This window comes from Lampris incognitus, chromosome 3, assembly GCF_029633865.1.
Source record: "Lampris incognitus isolate fLamInc1 chromosome 3, fLamInc1.hap2, whole genome shotgun sequence".
Classification (NCBI taxonomy): Eukaryota; Metazoa; Chordata; class Actinopteri; order Lampriformes; family Lampridae; genus Lampris; species Lampris incognitus.
The window spans coordinates 13,612,543-13,638,192 of record NC_079213.1 but is presented as its reverse complement, the minus strand read 5'-3'; the positions used below and the strand labels follow the sequence as shown (position 1 = coordinate 13,638,192).

General features: G+C 44.4%; 4 protein-coding genes across 4 annotated transcripts; all 4 read left to right on the top strand.

Moving 5' to 3' along the window:
- The first annotated feature begins 1,061 nt into the window (after positions 1-1,061).
- zgc:163040 (uncharacterized protein LOC100038789 homolog) lies at positions 1,062-20,337 on the top strand. The gene is made up of 4 exons (XM_056277570.1): positions 1,062-1,373; positions 8,204-8,227; positions 17,315-17,660; positions 19,943-20,337. Exons 1-4 carry the CDS (start codon positions 1,081-1,083, stop codon positions 20,264-20,266), a joined length of 987 nt encoding a protein of 328 aa, XP_056133545.1. The 5' UTR covers positions 1,062-1,080; the 3' UTR covers positions 20,267-20,337.
- Positions 13,140-14,373, top strand: LOC130110455 (histone H1-like). The gene has a single exon (XM_056277563.1). The coding sequence runs from the start codon at positions 13,185-13,187 to the stop codon at positions 13,794-13,796; it is 612 nt and encodes a 203-aa protein (XP_056133538.1). The 5' UTR covers positions 13,140-13,184; the 3' UTR covers positions 13,797-14,373.
- LOC130110460 (histone H2B 1/2-like) lies at positions 16,047-16,783 on the top strand. The gene has a single exon (XM_056277568.1). It carries the CDS (start codon positions 16,056-16,058, stop codon positions 16,428-16,430), a length of 375 nt encoding a protein of 124 aa, XP_056133543.1. The 5' UTR covers positions 16,047-16,055; the 3' UTR covers positions 16,431-16,783.
- LOC130110458 (histone H2A-like) lies at positions 18,482-18,935 on the top strand. The gene has a single exon (XM_056277566.1). It carries the CDS (start codon positions 18,496-18,498, stop codon positions 18,877-18,879), a length of 384 nt encoding a protein of 127 aa, XP_056133541.1. The 5' UTR covers positions 18,482-18,495; the 3' UTR covers positions 18,880-18,935.
- Positions 20,338-25,650: the final 5,313 nt, after the last annotated feature.

Genomic DNA, 25,650 nt, shown 5'->3' with positions numbered 1-25,650 from the left:
CGAGTCAATGGAGTTAGATAGACCTAAGTTGAGGGACTGAAGTAAGACAAACGATGCAAAAACCCCTACTAATACTTTATGCATGCTCAATAGTCCATGTAAAGAAATCTGAGAAGGTTGAAACACAACGTAACGTTTCATCACTCATCAGTGATCTCTTCAGTCTCAACGGACTGCAGATAGCCCCACCTTTATAAACAATACAGTGGCATAAAGACAGATGACCGATCGACGTAACGATCGCTTTCATATGCAAATTGCGTGCACATTAGCTAGAGTTACAATGGCCATGTGTGCTATTCACAGAGGATTGGGGAATGGTTGCAATCAAACAGCATTGTAAGATGGCGAAAGACAATACTTGTAATAATAAACTTGCTGGCTCGCAAATGTCATATGTGTACATCTGTTAAAACTGCTCTTTTTAGGGCCTACTGTACACCACTCTATACAGCCCACTTGTGGCGCAATCATCAAAATCAGAATATTCTGATTCTGATGTTTGCACCATGTGGTAACAGCTTACCATCACTTTCCATGCCTAACATTACTAATGTCTTTCAAAACAAAAGCATTGGTGTGATCGAATAGTCACAGGCATAGAGGAATCCAACTTTGGATGTGACTTTAAACAATTTATCCGGATCAAATATTACCTAGCTTTTGATATAAGCACTCTCACTGGAATAGTTGTTGGGTTTTGAGCGAGGCGGTTGGAGGAAAATGTCTGATTTAATTTCTTTGGCCTGGTGCTTTGGCTTTGCCATATCGACATCAGCAGCCTTCCGCGTTTCGGTCTTTGGGTGAAGCGAATTTTTTTGGCGCTTGGAATAGAAGAAAGTATTTTTTTAAAGAGCAACTCCACAATAAGTTTTTATTTCAGTTTAATGTGTCGATGTAGTCTGAAATACAATGAGGCCGTTCAGAGTCTCCAGCTTCCTAGAAGAGGGCGGGGCTACACAGGACTAAACCGCGCGCCACTACGCCTCTATTACGTCCGCATATGAAGTTTAAGTACACGGACCGTTACAGCGATCTGTACAGCTTGTCGTGTTCGTTGAGCAGCAGTTAGGTCTGAAAATGAGTGGCCGCGGTAAAGGAGGTAAAGGTCTTGGTAAGGGAGGCGCCAAGCGCCACCGTAAAGTTCTTCGTGATAACATCCAGGGAATCACCAAGCCCGCCATCCGCCGCCTGGCTCGCCGCGGCGGAGTGAAACGTATCTCGGGTTTGATCTACGAGGAGACCCGCGGTGTCCTGAAGGTGTTCTTGGAGAACGTGATCCGTGATGCCGTCACCTACACTGAACACGCCAAGAGAAAGACCGTCACCGCCATGGACGTGGTCTACGCTCTGAAGAGACAGGGACGCACCCTGTACGGCTTCGGCGGCTAAATTGCGTAAATTTGACTCACACAAAGGCTCTTTTCAGAGCCGCCCACTTCCTCTGAAGAGTTTTCTTTCCAGCTGCCAGTTTTTATCAGCAATAATGCTTGAAATGTCTCAAATCATGTTGAACGTCAAATGTGTTTGCTTTTGAGTTACTTAACGTACCATACCAACTACTACTACTATCGGCTGCTCCCGTTAGGGGTCGCCACTGGATCGTTCGTTTCCATTTCTTCCTGTCTTCTGCTTTGTCACACCAGCCACCTGCACGTCTCCCCTCACCACATCCATAAGCCTCCGCTTCGGCCTTCCTCCTTTCCTCTTACCTGGCAGCTCCAGATTCAGCATCTCTCCTCTACACATGTCCAATCCATCTCAAACTTGCCGGTCGCTTGAGAATATAAACAGTGACACAATTTTACATAAAATCATTCCTCACATGGTTTAAATTATAAGATTATTGAACCTGTATATCAGTTAGTTGTGGTCAACAGTCACACACCTGATTTTTTTTTTTAGGAAATGAAATCGCCCCTGCTTTCTGAAAGTTGTACCTTTTTGCTTTTTCTTAGAATATATCCTCCTAAAAAATACATAGATTTGTCCAAAGCAATTGAATCAAGTGCAACAAGTCCAGTTGCACTTGATTCAATTCCTTTGGATAACCATGACCTGGATGAATGAGAACATTCACAGATACATACATTGCATCCGGAAAATATTCACACCCCTTCACTTTCCCCACATTTTGTTATGCTACAGCCTTATTCCAAAATGGATTAAATTCCTTTTTTTCTCGTCAATCTACATACAATACCCCATAATGACAAAGCGAAAAAGGTTTTGTAGAAATTTTTGCAACTTTATTAAAAATAAAAACTGAAATATTGCATGTACATAAGTATTCACACCCTTTACTCAGTACTTGGTTGAGGCACCCTTGGCAGCGATTACAGCCCCAAGTCTTCTTGGGTATGAAGCTACAAGCTTGGCACACCCATATCTGGGGTATTTCTCCCATTCTTCTCTGCAGATCCTCCCGAGCTCTGTAAGCTTAGACGGGGAGCGTCGCTGCACAGCTATTTTCAGGTCTTTCCAGAGATGTTCAATGGGTAGGGCCCTACCAAATTCACGGTACATTTCGCTCAATTTCACGGACCTAGTTTCTCGAAAATCACAGATTTCACGGAATCTATAAGAAAAATGCGACATTTCACGGCAATTATTAAATTACACTTTTTATTCACACAGGGCCTGAATAGCCCAGCCTACTGTACACAGCATAACCGTACTGGTGGTTTAATGTAAGCATTGAGCATCCTGCGATGGTGCTTGGCTTCATGCTCTGTCTCTGCGATGAAAATACTTGTCCATGTTTTGACACGGCCCTCTCCGTCCAAAGAGTTCGTCGGGATTGACAGACAGCGCCACGCTACTTTAGCAAGGTGTGGTAGCCTAGATTCGGAGGATTTCCAAAAAGCTAGCGCTAGTAAAGTTGTGTCCACCTCTTGTGCGATGTGTTTGTAGTTCGGCAATTCCAGCCTACAGTTTTTGTCAAATCCAGGAATGTCCGTGCGGAGTGAGTTTAAATCCACCGTCAAAATAAGTGTTTGTGCAGGGTCAAAAATGCGCACTGCTTTCAGGAATTCGGCCGCTGGTTGTTTAAATCTACTTTGCGTAATGTTCTCGTTTGACTCGTCTCCGAACCACCTTGTGGTTCTTTTTCGGCAGCCCTCTTTTTGTGGAGATGAGTTTCACTTTCCAAGTGACGCTGAATCGTTGCTGGTCGACTGTGATCTAAGGAGATATTACAACTCGTACAAAATAATTTCCCGCCATCAGCGTGTAAAATATGTTTTCCAAACTCAATTACTCTGTCGTCTGCAGTCGTGTTTTTTGAGGCTTTAGATTTCGACATCTTCAGCACGTTAGGGCCTAAGCTAACATGCTGGCGACAGCTAACTCAAACTATGCTAGTAACAACTATGATCATTGCGACCACCCCGGATGCTCATTTAACCAATCAATGTCTTAGACACGTGAATGCTTTTATTCGCGCATCCAAAATGTCAATCATGTCAGCACAGTATTTTCTCAAACTGGTTGCGCACTTAAATTCTGCATTTCACTGCATTTCACGGCAAATGGTCAATTACACGGGAAGAGGCTGATTTCACGGTCCGTGACGCGATTTTCACGGCCGTGAATTTGGTAGGGCCCTATCAATGGGGTTCAAGTCTGGGCTCTGGCTGGGCCACTCAAGGACATTCAGACTTGTCTTGAAGACACTCCTTCATTGTCTTGGCTGTGTGCTTAGCATCGTTGTCTTGTTGAAAGGTAAACCTTCGCCCCAGTCTGAGGTCCTGAGCGCCCTGGAGCAGGTTTTCATCAAGGATCTCTCTGTACTTTCCTCCATTCATCTTTCCCTTGAACCTGACTTGTCTCCCAGTTCCTGCCGCTGAAGAACATCTCCACAGCATGATGCTGCCACCACCATGCTTCACTGTAGGGATGGTATTAGCAAGGTGATGAGAGGTGCCTGGTTTCCTCCAGACGTGAAGTTTGGCATTCAGGCCAAAGAGTTCAATCTTGGTTTCATCAGACCAGAGAATCTTGTTTCTCATGGTCCGAGAGTCCTTTAGGTGCTTTCTGACAAACTCCAAGCGGGCTGTCATGTGCCTTTTACTGAGCAGAGGCTTCCGTCTGGCCACTCTACCATAAAGGCCTGATTGGTGGAGTGCTGCAGAGATGGTTGTCCTTCTGGAAGGTTCTCCCATCTCACGGATATATCTTCACGGATAAACGTCTTCACGGATATATACCAAGTCCAGTTGCACTTGATTCAATTTCCTTTGGATAACGATGACCTGGATGAATGAGAACATTCACAGACACGTTACGGGGTGAGATTCCTTCCTTCCTTGCAGTCAGAGGACCATGTCCTCACCTAGCTGGACAACCAAAAGTCCTGGCTTACACCCGCCGTAGTGACCAACGAGAGCGTCACACCGAGGTCCTACGTCATTGAGCAGGGAGCTACACTTCGCCGTAACAGGCGCCAGCTCCAGGGGGTGCCCACTGCAGGATCACCGGTGCCAGACATCACACCCATACTTACCCCAGACCAGCCGCCGGACACCGCGATAAGGCCAAAGAATGGTCCTGTCTTGAGCGGGAGTAAACCCAAATGTCGAGTCTTATCTTTTGCAGAAGGCTCGCCCGGTTCTTTGATTCAGGTCGACATAGGCAAATAAGAAGTCAGACGGCTTCTTGCTGGTTCGTGATGGTTTATTTGGCATACAACAAATAGTTCACAGGTAATGCTGCAGCGCTGGAGACGTACCCTCGGTGCAACCGGGAGTCGTCTGCCAAATAACAGAAACACATAGTGATATATACTAAAACAACAAGGCGTGGTGCTTTTCGGAGACAGGCGTGATCTTCTTTTTTGGTTTCCCTTCGTCATTGTCGATTACGTTTTCCTCGTGTTGTTTTGCAGGTGTCGTTCCTGCTCCAAGGCCGTCCTAATCAGGCCGGCATACAATGTTCCTACTCTCAGGCCCAGCTCCTTTACAAAGACACCGGTGAACTGATACGGGCCAGGTCCAGCAGAGTCAGTAAACCAGTCAAGAGACTGGACTTGTGAAAAAAAAAACCTAATGAGAAAAGGTGGGGGAGTATAGGGCAAGAAATTTACCCTTGAAATACTGTAAGTTCCTGGTTATATAATGTGAGGGGGAAAAGAGTTCCAGAGAAAACCGTAAACTAATTAATGTTACTTCTTGTTCCTGTAATGTGGAAAAAAGTTCCAGCAATAAGTTGTAAACTAATGTCCATTTCCTTATTGGATAGAAAAGTAAGAAAAGTAAAAGTAACCCAATTGGAACAGTAAAACTCAATAACAGAAATGTAATGTTCTTGTTCAGGTTATTTAATGTTAGAAGTGAACCAGAATATGCTTTACTGTTACTTATATGTTGAGTAGTTGCACTGTGGTGAGAGGGGAAAGACTCTAAAGGGGAGATGTAATAGTATGCTTGATCGTGACAGTGTGAGGGGGATTGGACGTGGGCAGAACGACGAGTGTGATACGTGAATGTAGTGCTTGAGTTACAATAAGTAAAGGTTAACAAAAAGAACATTCTAAGACTGGACATTAGATTATTCTAACAATAAACACCAAAAGGGTTTGTAACAGCCATTTATTTATGTGTTTATTTTGAGTCAATTCACCTTTTGGTCAGTAGGTAGCAGTTTCTTATTGTGGGAAGTGCATTTACACAAGTGGGTTAATGAGGTCAGGTGTGGATGCTAGGTGGCATATAGTTTTTTGACCGCGTCCGAGGCGTCGACGATAGAGTAGCAGTGTAAAGTTACTATAGGCTACTGTAACGGGGGCAGTCCTATGCTGTTCTATGCTGGTCAGCCTGCTGCACGCCCGTCACTCTCATCATTAGCTCTGCGTTGTGTTCTATTTTGGGTGGGGCCCCAGGTGTTGTGGGGGGCCCTCAGTCTCTCATCATCGTCATCATCATCATGAACAAAGAAGGAGGGGGGGGACACACACAGGACTCTATTTGGCCCACCTTGCCATTTATTTTGGTTTCAAACCCTTCGACAAACGTCCAGTCCTCCAGCGGGAGCGGTGTTTCTTACGGACGTGGGGGTCGAAGCTCAACCACTCCCCGGACTTCACTCGTGTGCGTTAGAAGGAGAAACCGTCCACGGGACTCCGATGTAAGAAAGGATAAACAAGTATTTTATCCCACAGCTTGCAGTATCTTCTTACAGGGATACTCAAAGTTACGTTCTCCTCAACCAGCAAAACTGTGCTACGGTAAGAAACACGCGTGGCTCGGCTCGATCGCTGCTTGAGACTCCTCCCACAAAACAAAAATGGCCTCTCCCGCGTTCCCTCTTCCGTGTACCCACAAGACCTCTCTCTTAAAGCGACAGTACATGTATATGACGGTCGTTGGAAAACATACATAAAAGTAAATAATGACATAAAATAAAATGTAGTAAACACAAATAACAGCACACAGACAGGATTTGGTGATATTTCATACTCAAACAAAATAAAATAAAAACATTAATTTTAACCTGGTTACACTACCTAACTGTGAGAAAGATGAAGTCTGATGTACTTGAATGCAAAGAAACGCTGTAAAAGAATTGTGTGAGTAATAAATGAAGAAGCAAATCAACGGTAACGTCTGGACATTGTTTGTGTATGCAACAGCTGATGCCGGCGCGCGTTAATTACTTTCACTGGCATGCACCAGGGACTTATTGGAAATCCACTTACAATAGTCAAAAAACTCGCTTCCATGAACTTTGAAATGATCGTCACGCATTGCCTGAGCGTGAATGAGGACGGACCACCTGTGCATGCTGGAGCCGCGGTGCGGGACGAGGGTTGCCGAGGTGAGGGACGCCGACGGTGGAGCCAAGCGGGTATCCAGTGCGGAGGACGCCGACTGCGGATCCAGGCGGGTGGCCAGTGCGGCAGCGGATGTGGATTCAGCGGGACCGGTGGGGACGCCGATAATTATTGATTCTTCCTCATGGGGTATGAGTAGCGGTACACAATAATTAATGGCCATTTGACTCTGGGTGCACACATTTTTGAGCGTAAATCCAAGCTTGGTAGCTGAAAAGAAAACGTGTCTGTGAATGTTCTCATTCATCCAGGTCATGATTATACAAAGGAGTTCAATCAAGTGCAACTGGACTTGGTATATATCCGTGAAGACGTTTCGCCTCTCATCCAAGAGGCTTCTTCAGTTCATGCCTATCTGACTAGACCAAGCTAGTCTGACTGGCTGGTGATGAGACTCAGATATTTGTCCTCTATGAGTCGTTGTCAGAGCTATTGATATGCGTGGCTCTTGAAAAGAAAACAAGCTGACTTTGACTTGACTTGACTTGCGTTTCCGGGTTCGTGCGGGACTGTTGCATTGGCAGACGTAAACAACGGCGATAATTTGCTGGACTGGCCTGCTGAGGCTACTGGGACTGCTGCGGTTATTGGGGCTGCCGCTAAAGGCTTGAATGATCATGGCATGTCTGATATTGATTCAAATGAAAATGAAAATGGGAAATCAAGTCAGATAGGCCAAAGCGGACTGTTAAGTTAACCAGCAAGGCACTTTGTGAAAAAGTACAAGAAAGGCTAAATTAAACAAAGCGAGTAATCTAAAGAAAATTGTGGGAGAGTTGATGACAGAAAATGATTGCGAACCTGAGGTAAAATGCACTTTTGCTAAGTTTGTTGCTTTGTGGGATGAAGTTAAGTCATTGCATAATTCATTGATGGGTTTATTGAATGGTGGTGAACTTGAAAGACAACAAACGTGGTTTAAGGCAACATTTATGATAAATAATTACTTTATTAATGATGCGCAAAAATGGTTGACACAAACTATCAAAAATGGTGATAAAAATGGGTCATCACAAGTAAAATACAATGACAACGATGAAAAAGGTCATTGACGATATTCACCCTGAAGACAGTGTGTCAAATGTTGCTAGTAAGCATTCGAGCAGACACAGCGCTGGCAGCAGGAAAAGCAGTAGTTCCACAGCCTTAAAGCAGAGGCTGAGAGAGCTGCACTTGTTGCCCGTGCAGCAGCTCTGAAGGGGCAGCATGCGTTGGAGGAGCAGGAACAGCAATTACGGAGAAAAAGGGAGAAGCTCAAGCTAGAAGCTGAAATAGCTGCAACAGCTGCTAAACTGGAAATCCTTCAAGCTTCAGGCAGCAAGAGTGTATCCAAAGCGTCATCTGATGGCATGAATTCCTATCTGGAAAGGAAAGCCCAACAGCATTCCACTTCCAAATGTCTCAACCCCATGGCAAAGGAGTATGAACCTCTCTCAGGAAGCTCGTTAAGGCACAAAAACGAGTCAACAGCAACGCAAAATGTTCAATTTTCAAGTGGTGCACGTCCTGAGGAGACAAGTAAACAGCTTAAAGCTTAACCAACTCAAGAAGCTCATGTCAATACAAGCTATCATGAAATAGCACAACGTGTGCTCTCTGTTCCTCATGTGCAACCATCACTGGATTTCACACAACCTATGCAACTGCAACCTGAAGAGGAAGCATTTGGAGGCATCTACAACATAATGCAGAGACAAAGTGAGATTACAGCAGTTCACGTTCAACAGCAGCGCTCAATGTCTCTACCAGCTAGAAACATCCCAGTGTTTGACGGAAATCCTCTTGAATACAGAGCTTGCATACGAGCGTTTGAGCATGGTGTGGAAGAGAGAGCCAGCAAAGCTGACAGCTTGTATTTTCTGGAGCAGTTCACTAGAGGGCAGCCTAGGGAACGCGTACGCAGCTGTCAGCATATGGTTCCTGAACGCGGCTATGCACTGGCAAAGGAGCTTCTGAACGAACATTTTGGAAATGAATTTAAGATCAGGCGCTCTTTCCAGCTGAGGTGATTCAGACAGTGAAGCAAAACGTCTACGTGGATGATTCTTTAAAGAGCATGTCTTCAGAAGAAGAGGCAATTAAAATGATTACCGATCTAACAGCTGTCTGCCAAAGAGGAGGCTTTCGTCTGACAAAGTGGGTCACTAACAGCCGTTAAGTGTTCCGCACGGTCACTGAGGAACACAGAGCCAAGGACTTACATGAACTGAATCTGGATAGGGATAATCTTCCCTTAGTGAGAGCCCTTGGTCTACAGCGGTGCATCGAGAGTGATGCCTTCCAGTTTAAGATGCTGGTGAAAGAACGGCCTTACACTCGACGTGGCATGCTGTTTCTGCTCAGTTCAGTGTACGACCCTTTGGAGTTTATTGCACCAATTACTCTGCCTGGCAAAATCTTGTTACAGCAGCTCTGCAGGAGAAACTGTGGTTGGGATGACAGCCTTCCCGATGATATACAGCAACTCTGGACGAAATGGCTGGAAGAGCTTAACAAGATGTCAGAGTTCAAAATCAGAAGGTGCATTAAACCAAAGGACCTTGGACAGCCTACACTGGCCCAGCTGCATCACTTTTCCGATGCGAGTGAAGGTGGATATGGCACCGTCAGTTACATGCAGATGGAGAATAACCAGCATGATGTTCATGTCGCCTTCCTGCTCGGCAAAGCAAGAGTTACACCGCTAAAGCAGGTTACCACCCCACGTCTGGAGCTTACAGCTGCGGTCCTTGCCGTTCGTGTGGACAGGATGTTAAGAGCAGAACTCCAGCTGCAGTTGCAGGACTCAGTCTTTTGGACAGACAGCACCTCTGTTCTGAAGTATATAAGGAATGGGGACAGGCGCTTTCATACTTTTGTGGCAAACCGGGTTTCAACCATCACAGACGCTACAAAGGTGTCACAATAGAGTTATGTCAACACCAAAGACAATCCGGCAGACGACGCGTCCAGAGGTATAAAAGTTGACGACCTACTGATTGGCAGCAGATGGATTAAAGGGCCTGACTTTCTTTGGAATCCAGAGAAGTGTTGGCCAGGAAGTACTGTGGAAAACGCCATTTTATTGGACGACCCAGAAGTCAAGAAAGACTTCACTGTGAACGCTGTAATTGCCAAGGACTCACATGATGCTACTGGCCAACTTATTGCTTATTTCTCTGACTGGAGGAGGCTTAAGGTTGCTGCTGCCTGGTTCCTCAAGGTAAAGAGGACACTGTTGAAGTTGAGCCAAAGGAGAAAGGAGTTGCAGGCTTCTGATGCAAATAAGCCATCAAGTCATATGCAGTTGGAGATGAAGGTCAGAAGTGCATGTGGGGGCCAGACGACCTTCTTGAAGCAGAAATGTGCATCATTCGTTATGCTCAGCAGCAGCGGTTCAAGGAGGAAATTGACGTACTTTCATCTGGAAAGTCTGCAGTCAGAAAGGAACGTTCTATTTACAAACTGAATCCACGCCTGGAAGATGGTCTGCTTAGAGCTGGAGGACGACTGAGTAGGGCAGCGCTGCCAGATGAAATCAAGATCTCAAAAGATCAGCATATTTCAACACTCATCCTTCAGCATATTCACCAACAGCTGGGTCACAGTGGAAGAAACCATACGCTATCCAAGGTAAGGAGGAAGTACTGGATTACAAATGCTAATTCAGCTATCAGGAAAATCATATCTGACTGCTGTACTTATAGACGCTACACTGGAAGAGCAAGTGAACAAAAAATGGCGGACCTGCCAGTGGAAAGGGTTTTGCCTGACCTCCCTCCGTTTACGAATGTCGCAGTCGACTATTTTGGGCCAATCGAGGTCAAGAGAGGGAGAAGCTTCTGTAAACGTTATGGGGTGGTTTTCACCTGTTTGGCAAGCAGAGCTGTTAACTTGGATATAGCGAACTCATTGGACACCGGTGCATGCATTAATGCTTTGTGGAGATTTATGAGCAGAAGAGGCCCAGTTTCTCATATGCGATCCGACAATGGGACCAATTTTGTTGGCGCAGAAAGGGATTTAAGGGAAGTTCTTGCAGGATTAGAGCACAACAAAATACAAGGAGCCCTGCTTCAACATGGAGTCAAGTGGAGTTTTAATCCACCATCAGCATCACATTATGGTGGTGTTTGGGAACGTGTCATTCGGATGATCAGGAAAGTGCTTAGCTCTATCTTACATCAGCAGACACTGGACGATGACGGACTTCATACAGTTCTCTGTGAGGTTGAGGCCACATGGAACGATCGGCCCATCACTGCTCTGTCTGGGCATCCGAATGATCTTGAACCTCTGTCGCCAAATCATATTCGCCTCATGAAAGGCAAACCTGCTGTACCACCTGGACTGTTTGTGAAAGAGGATCTGTATGTGAAAATGAGGTGGAGGCAGGTTCAATATATTTCAGATTTGTTCTGGAAACGATGGGTGCAGGGATACCTTCCTCTGCTTCAGGCACGGCAAAAATTAAACCAAGAGAAAAGAAGTTTCGTTCCTGGGGATATCGTCTTAATAGTGGACTCGACTGCTCCTCGTGGCTCTTGGATACTCGGCAGAGTGTTAGAAACCTTTCTTGACAAGAATGGTCTGGTGCAGTCTGTTCGTCTCAAAACAAAGTGTAATGTTATAGAAAGACCTATAACCAAACTTTGCCTATTAAAGGCGGCTTCAGATGCATAACTGATGCTAATGCACCATGTTTGAGTATGAAAGTATCAAGGTACCTCTGTCATAAAAACACTGTGTTTAATGGCTTTTTTATATTGTTTAGAATTGTTGTGTCTACCTGCCATCAACAATTAGGGGCTTGAGTGTAACAGCCATTTATGTATGTTTATTTTGAGTCAATTCACCTTTTGGTCAGTAGGTAGCAGTGTCTTATTGTGGGAAGTGCATTTATACAAGTGGGGTAATGAGGTCAGGTGTGGATGCTAGGTGGCATACAGTTTTTTGACCGCATCCGAGGCGTCGAGAATAGAGTAGCAGTGTAAAGTTACTATAGGCTACCTAACTGTGAGAAAGATGAAGTTTGACGTCCTTGAATACAAAGAAACGCTGTAAAAGAAGTGTGTGAGTAATAAATGTGAAGAAGCAAATCAACAGAAACGTCTGGACATTATTTGTGTATGCAACAGCTGATGCCGGCACGCGTTAATTACTTTCACTGGCATGCACCAGGGTCTTATTGGAAATCCACTTACAGGGTTTATTACACTCCACATTCCCCCTACAGGTCTACAGACGATGGGAGACCGAGCCCTCTGCTCTTTTTCCTTATGCCTCTGGAACTCCCTCCCGGAATATCTCAGAACTGTCCCTTCCGTCAAGGTTTTGTAAACTGGTCTTAAATCCCTTATTTATCGTCAGGCCTTCTTTAAAACCTTTTATAGTGGCCCACTCTTGTTTTAATACTCTTTTTATTTCATTTTACTCTACTCTTTCCTTTTACTTGTCTTTTATCTGTGAAGTGCTATTAGATCTGTCTCTGCAGATGAGAAGCGCTATACAAACTCAATGCATTATTATTATTATTAGTATTATTATTATTATAAACTTGAGCTCCTCATACACATGCATATTTTGCCTTCTGAGTTAACTTTCATGGCTGATATTTGTACATTGAGTGCACATTCAACACATTGTGGACAATAGAATACCATAGAACACTGCAAGTCTACAGTACCAGCAGGTTAGATATGTATTACAATAAACTGTTATCCATAGATTTAAACCAATTTATTTAGATGTTACTATTCTGTAGTAGTTTCTTAATGCATCCAATATAAAATAAATGTTTCCAGCCACTTGTCCATCTCACACAGGAAGTTAAGCTGAAGGGCCACAGAGCACCACCAAGAGTGTGTTTGCCCACATGAAGAAAACATGATTTTAAAACGAAGTTCTCTGGAAATGACGACTACTTTTCCTTGTCTATGTTTGTCAAACAATTCAAGCAACTGGTAAACGACTGTTGATTTGAATCCAATCGTTTAAAAATAAATTAGGAGCCGAATCTCGGAGCGTGTTGCAGTTACTGGCAGCATATAGATGAGGTTTCACATGTCTTGAAACAGAAGGCAAACGTCTGCTCCACCCTAACTGGGTTTAATATAAAGTGCCAACGGTCTCCTTTATGATCTATATTGTTTATGAGTGATTTTTGACTCGAGAAGGCGATTTTTGGTGTTTTATTGGAGAGAGAAAACACAAGTGTAGCAGCGCTCGGGCAGCACACAGACGCCAAACCGGGGCAGTTGAGTCTCTCTGGTTCTCACATTGGGTTTATATCCGTGCCTGCGCCTCTCCTCCTCTATCAGCCTACTCACTGTTGTTAGCTTGTGCTTCCGAGCAGTCGAAGAAGACTAAAGACCACATGGCAGAAGTCGCTCCCGCTCCGGCAGCCGCCACCGCCGCTCCGGCGAAGGCGGCCAAGAAGAAAGCCCCCCGAGCCAAGAAGAGCGGCCCCAGCGTCGCGGAGCTCATCGTCAAGGCCGTGTCGGCCTCCAAGGAGAGGAGCGGCGTTTCTTTGGCAGCGCTGAAGAAGGCTCTGGTCGCCGACGGCTACGACGTGGAGAAGAACAAGGCCCGCGTCAAAGTGGCCGTCAAGAGCCTGGTAACCAAGGGCGCTCTGGTGCAGGTCAAAGGGACTGGCGCCTCCGGCTCTTTTAAAATCAACAAGAAAGCTGACGAGGCCAAGAAACCCGCCAAGAAAGCGGTAAAAGTAAAGAAGGTAGCGCCCAAGAAGCCCGCCGCCAAGAAGGCAGCGGTGAAGAAACCCGCAGCCGCCAAGAAATCCCCGAAGAAGGCAAAGAAACCTGCCGCGGCCAAGAAGCCCAAGAGCCCCAAGAAGGCCGCCAAAAGCCCCAAGAAGGCGGCCAAAAAGCCCGCTACTCCCAAGAAGGCCGCAGCTAAGAAGGCTGCTAAGCCCAAGACGGTCAAGCCGAAGGCGGCCAAGCCAAAGAAGGCAGTCGCCAAGAAGAAGTAGATGGACACGTCGTCCTGAAACACCTCAAAAGGCTCTTTTAAGAGCCAACCACAGTTACAATGAAAGAGCTTTTCGCAACAATTCAGCTGCCGTACAAGCGTCATAGTGCATGCTCAATAACCCAGGTAAGAAAGTCACCAAGTTGAATTCATCTGGACACAACGTTTATTAAGACCTATGAACGATTATATGCGTTTGAACTGGGTTGCTACGACCTCATCTTTTGTTACATATTGTGTTACTCTGAAATGATTGACAAGACGGCTCGGTTCTCGCGTGGTTGTTTAGATCAGACACTCAGCCACGACATTGGACTGGAAGACAGCTTTGGGGCAAACGTCGCCTGGCGGCCTGTCCAGTTTGTCTCCCCGCCTGCCGCCCAGTGACTGCTGGAAATAAGCTCCAGCGACCCTCAGAGCAGGATAAGCAATTCAGATCATGGATGGATGACAGCGGTGTAGCTACACAACTTCGTGTTGTCAATTCTTTATATCAACCTTGTTGGTACTTGCTTATTAGTGACTTCACTGTTGGTGTGACTGCTGCAGACTGACATGCCATAATGCAACAGGCAGTGGTGACACATTGACAAATTAGCAATCGGTAGATAAACAATCTGCAAATTATTGGTTTTAGTAAATGGCTTTGGTTAAAAGCATCTATGAATTGAGAATATAAACACTTTAAAACAATTTTCATAAAATTGTTCCTTACACGTTTTAAAATATAACATTACCTGAACCCGTATAACGGTTACTTGTGGTCGACAGTCACAGGCCTGTTTTTTTTAAGTTCCTGAAATAGCTTTCTGAACGTGATACTGCTTTGCTTTTTCTTATAACATATCAACCTAAAATGTACATAGTATTTTGTATACTTTAAAACAACATCATGATCTCCCTTAATAGACTTAATATTATACCCTCGATTTATTGTTTTTCAGCTCTGCTCAAACAGCTCCTTGTCCATGTTCCTCTAGCCCTCCTGTTGTGTTGCGGTCGAATTGGACCACTTTACAAGTGTTCTCTGAAAAATTTAGTTCATTCAGTCTGATTGTCATAAGATTCCATGACTTGTCCACACAGGGCATCTGAATACACACAATACATTTTGATCATTTTCATTAAATTCTGGGTGTTCATTAGAAATGAAAGGGTGAGACAACAGAAGAGAGGCCAGGAAACTGACAGTTTAGAGGAGGAAGTGTCACAAGTTGAAGACAACTCAGAATATGATCCAGACCAAGAGACAGCCGATGTGGAACAATCCAGTGATGAGGAAGAGGGCCCTGCTGAGATTGTTGTTACATTCCGGTGAAAGAATTGGAATTTGTCCTGGTCTTCATCCCCCACCTGAGTGTCGAGGTTGGCTGTCGACTGAAAATGTTACCAGGATGATCCCAGGGCCAATGAGATACGTCATATCCCAGGTTGATGACATAAAATCCATAAAATCTACTTTTGCAGGTTACTAGCACATACTCTTGTAAGAGGAGGATGACGTTGGCCCATGGTGGTGTACTTCAATATCTTAGATGTGTCGCCTACAACGTGTTTGTGGTATGGATGGAGGTAAATCCAGACTGGAAGCAAGGAAAATTCCAATTTATTAGTCAAAATAAGCCATACATTGTTTTTTTTTGTTTTTTTTCTCTTTTACTCCAAAACGAGTTGTATGAGCTCAGGTCAATGAAGCCTACAGGCCATAAATAGCAAATAGAAGTTCAAAACTTGTAATGTTCACAAGAACTTGAGTTGATAAAAAGAGCTAAAAACCATTAAGTGATAATATATGTATTATGGATTTATAATCAGTTGTAATGATTATAAATCATTCCAACTTATAATCATTATAGACTGAGGCAGTCATTTTTGGACCGGGAACACAATCATTATGACTGATTATGATTCAGTTATAATGACTTATAATCATTAAAACTAACAATGACTTACGATGATTGATAAAAAAAATATAATGACTTATAATGATTAGAAATCATTATAAGTCATTATAAAATATGTAATATATGCCCCAGTGGGGCAGTCATTTTGGACCGGGAACGCAATATTAATTAACATGGAAGGAACGCAACAGGACTAGTCTTAAGACTCACACGACACAGCGCATGCCCAGTCGACTGACAACATTTGACCAGTCTTACACGAGGACCTGCACAGTAAAATTTGCATCGATTGGGTACAAATTCAACATCAGTGTGCCGTCGCCGTCATACTCTTGCCTAACTACGAGTATAGCATCATGCCTGAACCCGCCAAGTCAGCGCCCAAAAAGGGCTCCAAGAAAGCCGTGACCAAGGCCACCGGCAAAGGAGGGAAGAAGCGCAGAAAGACCAGGAAGGAGAGCTACGCCATCTATGTGTACAAGGTCCTGAAGCAGGTCCATCCCGACACCGGCATCTCCTCCAAGGCCATGGGGATCATGAACTCTTTCGTTAACGACATCTTTGAGCGCATCGCTGGTGAGGCTTCTCGTCTGGCGCATTACAACAAGCGCTCCACCATCACCTCGAGGGAGATCCAGACCGCCGTCCGCCTGCTGCTCCCCGGGGAGCTGGCCAAGCACGCCGTGTCCGAGGGCACCAAGGCCGTCACCAAGTACACCAGCTCCAAGTAAACTGCCAACTGACTCCAAACAAACGGCTCTTTTAAGAGCCACACACAACCTCATCATAGCTATTCTGTTATCAGCGTTACTGTAACATGACGTCCAGCACTGGAGCAACTTAATTCTCCCATGCAAATAGGTTTGGCTGAACTTTGATCTGTTAACTTCACGAATGTAAGCAAAATGGTTCCAAATTGAGTAGTCAACTGGTGATCCAACATGCAGCCTCCACATTCTTTGCCCTCATGCATACATCAGAGAAAGACGTTTTAGGAGTCTGATGGTTTATATACTCAGTGTTTGTGTATGTATTTAATTTTTTGATAATTTATAGGCAAATCTATGAACAAGTTTACAAGTGTCCCTCCATTCTCACCAGTCAACCTGAGCTTTGTTAGAGGTCCAATTTAAAGCCTTTTTTGCTCATTTTTCTTCAAAGTCTTTAAAACCTTTTTCTTACTAGTCATTACATTTAGGAAACATTTTTGTGGTTGGCCTCTTATTTTTCACAGCCAGTCATTGCGGAGACGATAATAAACATACTTATCAATCCATATTTAAAACTATAACCTACATATTAATATAATACTATACTAAATCTATATTTTAGAATTATTTTCATCAGTCAATAACTTAATAATCTACTTAATGTGAAATGGTGTTAAGTTCTTTCATTTGCTTCTGTTCAGACTTGAATGGGTTGCGAGAAGGAGGCGGGCATTAGTTTGAATGTTCAGCGGGTCTTTTCAAAAGCGCCATTCCTCCAATAAGGATCTGTCAAATTGCGCATGCCCCTGGCTAAGACCAATCAGCGTGTGCCTGGACTCCGGCTCTGGCTATATAAACACGGCGTTTCCGAGCATTCTGATACTTTTGTAGTAAGTAGCACTGAGTCCGTCATCTACTATGGCTAGAACAAAGCAGACCGCCCGTAAGTCCACCGGTGGCAAAGCCCCCAGGAAGCAGCTCGCTACCAAGGCCGCCCGTAAAAGCGCCCCGGCCACCGGCGGTGTGAAGAAGCCTCACCGCTACAGGCCCGGTACCGTCGCGCTCCGAGAGATCCGTCGCTACCAGAAATCCACCGAGCTGCTGATACGTAAGCTGCCCTTCCAGCGGCTGGTGAGAGAAATTGCGCAGGATTTCAAGACTGACCTGCGCTTCCAGAGCTCCGCTGTCATGGCCCTTCAGGAGGCCAGTGAGGCTTACCTGGTCGGTCTGTTTGAGGACACCAACCTGTGCGCCATACACGCCAAGAGAGTCACCATCATGCCCAAGGACATCCAGTTGGCTCGCCGCATCCGCGGAGAGCGCGCTTAATCCCCGTCACCTGACAACCCACAACGGCTCTTTTAAGAGCCACACACGTCACTTAAGAGCTTTTGTCCACATACTGCTGTTCTGTACCATCCTTATTCAGAAACATGCATCACTCGGTTTATATTCCCGTCACCTAGATGCACAGGGGAGCCCCCAGTTAATTCACAACAGTTTATTTAAATTATGCTGTGCCCCAACAGTAAAAAGAAATTTTATTAATATTTGTGATATTGGGCGAAACAAATAAATATGACTTGGCAATATTCAAATATCTATCCCGTTTATCTAATAGACCTTCAGACTTATTCTCCATCTCGCTCCCTGCAATCTTCATCGCAGCTCTGTCACTATTAACGTCAGCACAATGGCTGCCCGGGATGTGTCATGAAAGGCGCCTAAATATCTCACATTTGAGTGGGGTTAGGGGGGCAGGTAGACCTATTATTATGTTTAATGTAGATTGTTAATTTGTTTCTGTAAATGTAGTGCTTCTTTGCTTTTTCACTGTTTTTATTGTTTAAAATCAGCATTAAACTGACATTTTAACCATTCAATTTCTGATTGGTCGAAAAGTAAAGCGCTCTTTTTTTAAACAGAACCTTCAAAGTTCATTGGTGGAGAGCGTGTTCCAGTTCGTCATGTTGAGTACTCTTCTCTGATTGGACCGTGTTTTAGCTTTGTAGCGCCGTGTATAAATACCTCCGGCTGGCTGGATGAGACCATCTTTCAGCGTTTAACTGAACGAAGAGAAACAAACATGAGCGGAAGAGGAAAGACCGGTGGAAAGGCGAGGGCAAAGGCCAAGACCCGTTCCTCCCGTGCCGGGCTCCAGTTCCCTGTAGGCCGTGTTCACAGACTCCTCCGCAAGGGCAACTATGCCGAGCGTGTCGGTGCCGGGGCCCCGGTCTATCTGGCGGCTGTGCTGGAGTATCTGACCGCTGAGATTTTGGAGCTGGCTGGAAACGCGGCCCGGGACAACAAGAAGACCCGCATCATCCCCCGTCACCTCCAGCTGGCCGTCCGCAACGACGAGGAGCTCAACAAGCTGCTGGGTGGAGTGACCATCGCTCAGGGCGGCGTGCTGCCCAACATCCAGGCTGTTCTCTTGCCCAAGAAGACCGACAAGCCCGCCAAGAAGTAGATCCACACACAAACTTCAGCCCAACACAACAAAGGCTCTTTTAAGAGCCACACCAATCTAATAGAAAGCAGTGCTCCTGTTTTGATACCATGTTGGTACAGTTGACCAGATACTGGCGACTGGTCTCTTGAGACTTAAAATAGGATCTGGAGAAAAAACGTTATTACTTATCTTTAACAATCGTATTTTATTGAAATGTTGCAACCAACCTTTATAAGCTGCCAATTTTTATAAAAGAATTATATTCACACTGGATCGGGGAATGGTTGCAATTAAACAGCATTGTAAGATGGCGACAGACAATATTTGTAATAATAAACTTGCTGGCACGCAAATGTGATGTGTACGTCCGTTAAAACTGCTCTTTAGGGCCCACTGTACTCCACTCTGCAGCCCACTTGTGCATGGTAACAGCCATCACTTTCCATACCTAACATTACCAATGTCTTCCAAAACAAGCAGTGGTGTGATCAAATAGTCACAGGCAAAACAGAATTCAACTTTGGACGTGACTTTCACTAATTTATCTGGATCAAATATTACCTAAGTTAATATAAGTGTGAATGTTCTCATTCATCCAGGCCATGGTTATCCAAAGGAGTTGAATCAAGTGCAACTGGACTTTTGCACTTGATTCAACTCCTTTGGATAACTTGATATAAGCACTCTCAAATAGTTTCTGGGTTTTGAAAGAGGTGGTTGGAGCAAAATGTTTTATTTCACTTCTTTGGCCTGGTGCGCTGGCTTTGCTATCTCGACATCAGCAGCCTTCTGTGTTTCGGTTTTCTTTGGGTGAAGCGGATTTTTTTTTTTTTTGCCGCTTGATAAAGAAAGTATTTTTTTTAAAGAGCAACTCCACAATAAGTTTTTATTTCAGTTTAATGTGTCGATGTAGTCTGAAATACAATGAGGCCGTTCACATCGTCTCCAGCTTCTTGGAGGGGGCGGGGCTACACAGGACTACACCGTGCGCCTCGCCGCCTCTATTACGTCCGCATATGAGGTTTAAGTATGCGGACCATTACAAGGACTTATTCAGCTTGTCGTGTTCGTTGAGCAGCAGTCTGGTTTGACAATGAGTGGCCGCGGTAAAGGAGGTAAAGGTCTTGGTAAGGGTGGTGCCAAGCGCCACCGTAAAGTTCTTCGTGATAACATCCAGGGAATCACCAAGCCCGCCATCCGCCGCCTGGCTCGCCGCGGCGGAGTGAAACGTATCTCGGGTTTGATCTACGAGGAGACCCGCGGTGTCCTGAAGGTGTTCTTGGAGAACGTGATCCGTGATGCCGTCACCTACACTGAACACGCCAAGAGGAAGACCGTCACCGCCATGGACGTGGTCTACGCTCTGAAGAGACAGGGACGCACCCTGTACGGCTTCGGCGGCTAAACTGCGTAAAATTTGACTCACACAAAGGCTCTTTTAAGAGCCGCCCACTTCCTCTGAAGAGCTTTCCTCCCAGCTGCCGCGAATGTTGAACGTCAAATGTGTTTGTGCGCTTCACAGAGGAGAACCAACTTAGTGAAAATTTACAATTTTTCTGCCAAAGTCCACTCCCGCTTTAACTTGCTGAAGCATAAACAAGCTTGTTTTCTTTTTAATAGTAATGGGTCTACTGATGCTTTATGTTAAAAGATCCTTTTTGCTTCCCGTACCAAAACGTCCAAGTCTTAAATCCTCTAATCAAGCTGTTACATTTAACTGATTATAACCAATACTTAGGTTGTGTTTCATGTTAAATACATTACTTTTGGCCTTTACAAGCAGTTTAAATACGGATTGCAATAAACGCTTATTTGTTATTTATAGAAAAACTATATTGAGGTGTTATTGTTCTGTAATAGTTTATTAGTGCTACTACTACTACTACTTTCGGCTGCTCTCGTTAGGGGTCGCCACAGCGGGTCTTACGTTTCCATCTCTTCCTGTCCTCTGCATGTCCTCTCTCACCACATCCATAAACCTCCTCTTTGGCCTTCCTCTTCTCCTCTTCCCTGGCAGCTCCATATTCAGCATCCTTCTCCCAATATACCCAGCATCTCTCCTCCACACATGTCCAAGCCATCTCAATTTTGCCTCTCTTGCTTTGTCTCCAAAACGTCCAACCTGAGCTGTCCCTCTAATATACTCGTTCCTAATCCTGTCCTTCTTCGTCACTCTCAATTAAAATCTTAGCACCACCTTTCAAAAATAAAAAAAGAAACTCTGCCACCTCCAGCTCCTCCTCCTGTCTTTTCATCAGTGCCACTGTCTCCAAACCATATAACATAGCTGGTCTCACAACCATCTTGTAAACCTTTCCGTTAAGTCTTGCTGGTACCCTTCTGTCGCAAATCACTCCTGACACTTTTCTCCACCCTGCCTGCACTCTCTTCTTCACCTCTCTTCTGCACAACCCATTACTTTGGACAGTTGACCCCAAGTATTTCAACTCATACGCCTTAGTCACCTCTAGTCATTGCATCCTCACCATTCCGCTGTCCTCCCTTTCATTCACGCATATGTATTCCGTCTTGCTCCTACTGACTTTCATTCCTGTTCTCTCCGGTGCATACCTCCACTTCTCCAGGCTCTCCTCACCCTCCAGGCTCTCCTCACCCTACTCCCATGTCTGCATGGGTTTCCTCCAGGTTCTCCGGTTTCGTCCCACAGTCCAAAGACATGCATGTTAGGATCAATACTCCTGTCTCTGTCCCTGACCAAGGCAATGGAAAGAAGAACTGGAGTTGGTCCCCGGGCACTGCAGCTGCCCACTGCTCCTTTACATTGGGTTGGGTTAAATGCAGAGAACAAATTCATTGTAAGAATACAATGTCAAATAGAGTGGCTTTCATTTCTTTCATGAAGGTGGTTGTAAAACAGCATGATTTTTCTATTAACCTATGTAACTTGAAAATGAATCCATGTTAAACTGCAGCAAGTATCTGTAAACAGTGTATGAAAAGCAGAGTCTCTCTCACTGCTAGTGTGCTTTAACATTAGACTCACACACCATGGGCGACTCTGCTTTCATATTAGATCAGATGAGGTGGAGGTGCTTAAGACAAGGAGGGTTAGGCAGGGAGAAGCAGCGCTGAGTTGCAGGTAGGTTATATGTGCTGTATAAAGGGTTAGGTGATTTTTGATTGGTTGATAACCAGAGCACTAATTCATTACACAACTTGTAACACGTGAAGAAATGGGTTAAACAATACTGAACGTAAGACAGCTTTTTCTTATGTATATTTAGCACTATTCTGGCAGAATTTAGCATCATGACCAATCTGATTATTTCCCGGGTTTAGTATTGGCTACCATAGTCGCTAAATGTATGAAGAAATGCAGGAAATGGGATTCAAATCACAATTTTTTTTCTGTGGGCGGGGGGACCTGCAGGTCCCACATTTTATTTTGCCCCCCTCCCACTTCTCAAACCAAATCTACGCCCTTGTACATGATGTAAATCCAAACTACATTGAAGTCGTTATACTGTTGTCTACGTGTTGTAAAAACGTTACTAATATAGAACGTGTCACTAGTATACAGGTAAAGTTATACATCTTGTAAAGTTAAGGCACATTTATGAATCTTTCTTACCTCTAATTTTACTTCCACTTCTCTTAACTCACAATCTGGTCCATCAGCAGAGGGAGTCATTGCTTCTTTTTTTTCCCTCCTCTTTTATTTTATAGAAAAAAACCATTCAAAATACAACATACATATATTAAACCAGTAGGAAAATAAAATATTTCACAAACCCATCGAACTCTATACAATCAAAGAAGATAAGAATTAAAAATTAAAACACAGGTAGACAAGGCAGACCATAGTGAGGTAACCTGTAGGCTTTGGCATGGCTTCCAGCCTACAGACCCCCCACCAAATCAAAGAAATCAAACAAAAAAATACACATACACTACCGTTCAAAAGTTTGGGATCACCCAAACAATTTTGTGTTTTCCATGAAAAGTCACACTTATTCACCACCATATATTGTGAAATGAATAGAAAATAGAGTCAAGACATTGACAAGGTTAGAAATAATGATTTGTATTTGAAATAAGATTTTTTTTACATCAAACTTTGCTTTCGTCAAAGAATCCTCCATTTGCAGCAATTACAGCATTGCAGACCTTTGGCATTCTAGCTGTTAATTTGTTGAGGTAATCTGGAGAAATTGCACCCCACGCTTCCAGAAGCAGCTCCCACAAGTTGGATTGGTTGGATGGGCACTTCTTTGAGCAGATTGAGTTTCTGGAGCATCACATTTGTGGGGTCAATTAAACGCTCAAAATGGCCAGAAAAAGAGAACTTTCATCTGAAACTCGACAGTCTATTCTTGTTCTTAGAAATGAAGGCTATTCCATGCGAGAAATTGCTAAGAAATTGAAGATTTCCTACACCGGTGTGTACTACTCCCTTCAGAGGACAGCACAAACAGGCTCTAACCAGAGTAGAAAAAGAAGTGGGAGGCCGCGTTGCACAACTGAGCAAGAAGATAAGTACATTAGAGTCTCTAGTTTGAGAAACAGACGCCTCACAGGTCCCCAACTGGCATCTTCATTAAATAGTACCTGTTAGAGCCTGTTTGTGCTGTCCTCTGAAGGGAGTAGTACACACCGGTGTAGGAAATCTTCAATTTCTTAGCAATTTCTCGCATGGAATAGCCTTCATTTCTAAGAACAAGAATAGACTGTCGAGTTTCAGATGAAAGTTCTCTTTTTCTGGCCATTTTGAGCGTTTAATTGACCCCACAAATGTGATGCTCCAGAAACTCAATCTGCTCAAAGAAGTGCCCATCCAACCAATCCAACTTGTGGGAGCTGCTTCTGGAAGCGTGGGGTGCAATTTCTCCAGATTACCTCAACAAATTAACAGCTAGAATGCCAAAGGTCTGCAATGCTGTAATTGCAGCAAATGGAGGATTCTTTAACGAAAGCAAAGTTTGATGTAAAAAAAATCTTATTTCAAATACAAATCATTATTTCTAACCTTGTCAATGTCTTGACTCTATTTTCTATTCATTTCACAACATATGGTGGTGAATAAGTGTGACTTTTCATGGAAAACACAAAATTGTTTGGGTGATCCCAAACTTTTGAACGGTAGTGTATATAATGCAAAGTACACTATTCAACCAAAATCCAACATCACCCTCCCTCCTTCCCCAATCACAAAAGTGCTCCCCTCCACAAATCCACTAATAAACTTTCCCTCTCTAACACAACATATTCACATCTCTTTCCATTACACTCCCAGAAATATTTCACACCTCAGCTTTCCTCTTTTCGTAATGGGCTATATTCCTCCTTAGCTCGACAGCAAAGCTTGCGTAAGGTGACAGCAGTGTCGCAGGAGGCACGTCACGCCACAGAGGAGGCGGGTCCAGCTATGCATGGTGAATGATTAATTATTCACGTCAGAATCACAATCAGCTTTATTGTCCGTGTGTGCTTACGCATATGAGGACTTTGGCTCCAGTTAGTATTTGCTTCTATCACTCACAAATAGAAAAAAAAAGAAAAAGAAAAGCAAAAGAAATAAATAGAAGTAATAAATATAATAGTGAAGGTAAGTATGTAATGTGACGTGCATGGATAAGTAAATACGTTGGTCCTTGACTAACGAGGCGGACCCTTCACTCGACTGGTTAACGTTGTCGCTTGCGGAGTTAGGGACACGGGTTCGCGTCCCGGCTGTGGCGGTTCCCGGTCTGCTCCGCGAATTCGCTGCAGTATGCACAAAAGGTATGTCACTACTACACGGTTTTGTTATGGCTGAACATTTAATAACTTATGCATATATTGTGGCAGGATGAGGACAAACACAGGAGACGAAGGCGAGTTTGAACTTTATTCCTCAGCTCCAAAACCAAACTGCAACAGGAACCACCTTGCACCAGAGAGCCCGGGAACGTAAACCACGCCCCCAGCTCACAGCCCTGCTGGGTGAGAGGCATAGCCCCTAGTGTCCGCCACAATATATTATTATATTGCCTATGTATTATACACTCATATAACTTTATAACTTACTGTGCATATAGTATACCATATCCATCCATCCATCCATCCATCCATCATCCAAACCGCTTATCCTGCTCTCAGGGTCGCGGGGACGCTGGAGCCTATCCCAGCAGCCATTGCGCGGCAGGCGGGGAGACACCCTGGACTTGCTATATATCAATCAATCAAGTTGCATTTTTATAGCGGTTTTATAGCTGCAACAGCCGCTCAAAGCGCTTTACAATTAATTCACACACACCACACACACACACACACACACACACACACACACACACACACACACATACACACACGTCTTTCTTCATGATTCTAGTTTTGACTGTTGAAGTGATCAGACAAAATTGTATAATTTGATCTGCTATGTATCTATTATATCATTAAATATCATATTATATACTTATAATCTTAACAATAATAATTTATAACCAGTATAAAGAGGTAGTGCACATACGCAGACGAGACATCTTGACCAGAGGGGGCTGTTTACTAACTGTTATGTTTACATGATAAATGCCTATTCTTGCGCTATGCTGTTAAGTGTTCAGGAGAGATGGCCTGTGGGGGGGGGGGGGCTGTTCCCATGTCTGGCGGTTTGGGTGCACATTCCTCTAGCGCTTGCCAGAGGGTAGGCGTTCAAACAGACTGTCCTGGGTGTGGGGGCGGTCAGTGCTGGTTCTGCCCACCCATTTCCGGGTTCTAGAGGTATACAAGTCCTGCACGGTAGGCAGGGGAGCGCCAATGATTTTTTTTCTGCTGTCCTTACTGTTAGCT

Bases quoted from the DNA above. Each gene is read 5' to 3' on its own strand.
- zgc:163040 (XM_056277570.1), top strand. From the start codon at position 1,081: ATGAGTGGCCGCGGTAAAGGAGGTAAAGGTCTTGGTAAGGGAGGCGCC. The intron at 1,374-8,203 runs GTACGGCTTCGG...TGGAAAGGAAAG, and splicing joins AAGAGACAGGGACGCACCCT to CCCAACAGCATTCCACTTCC. The intron at 8,228-17,314 runs GTCTCAACCCCA...AGTAGCACTGAG, and splicing joins ACAGCATTCCACTTCCAAAT to TCCGTCATCTACTATGGCTA.
- LOC130110458 (XM_056277566.1), top strand. From the start codon at position 18,496: ATGAGCGGAAGAGGAAAGACCGGTGGAAAGGCGAGGGCAAAGGCCAAG.
- LOC130110455 (XM_056277563.1), top strand. From the start codon at position 13,185: ATGGCAGAAGTCGCTCCCGCTCCGGCAGCCGCCACCGCCGCTCCGGCG.
- LOC130110460 (XM_056277568.1), top strand. From the start codon at position 16,056: ATGCCTGAACCCGCCAAGTCAGCGCCCAAAAAGGGCTCCAAGAAAGCC.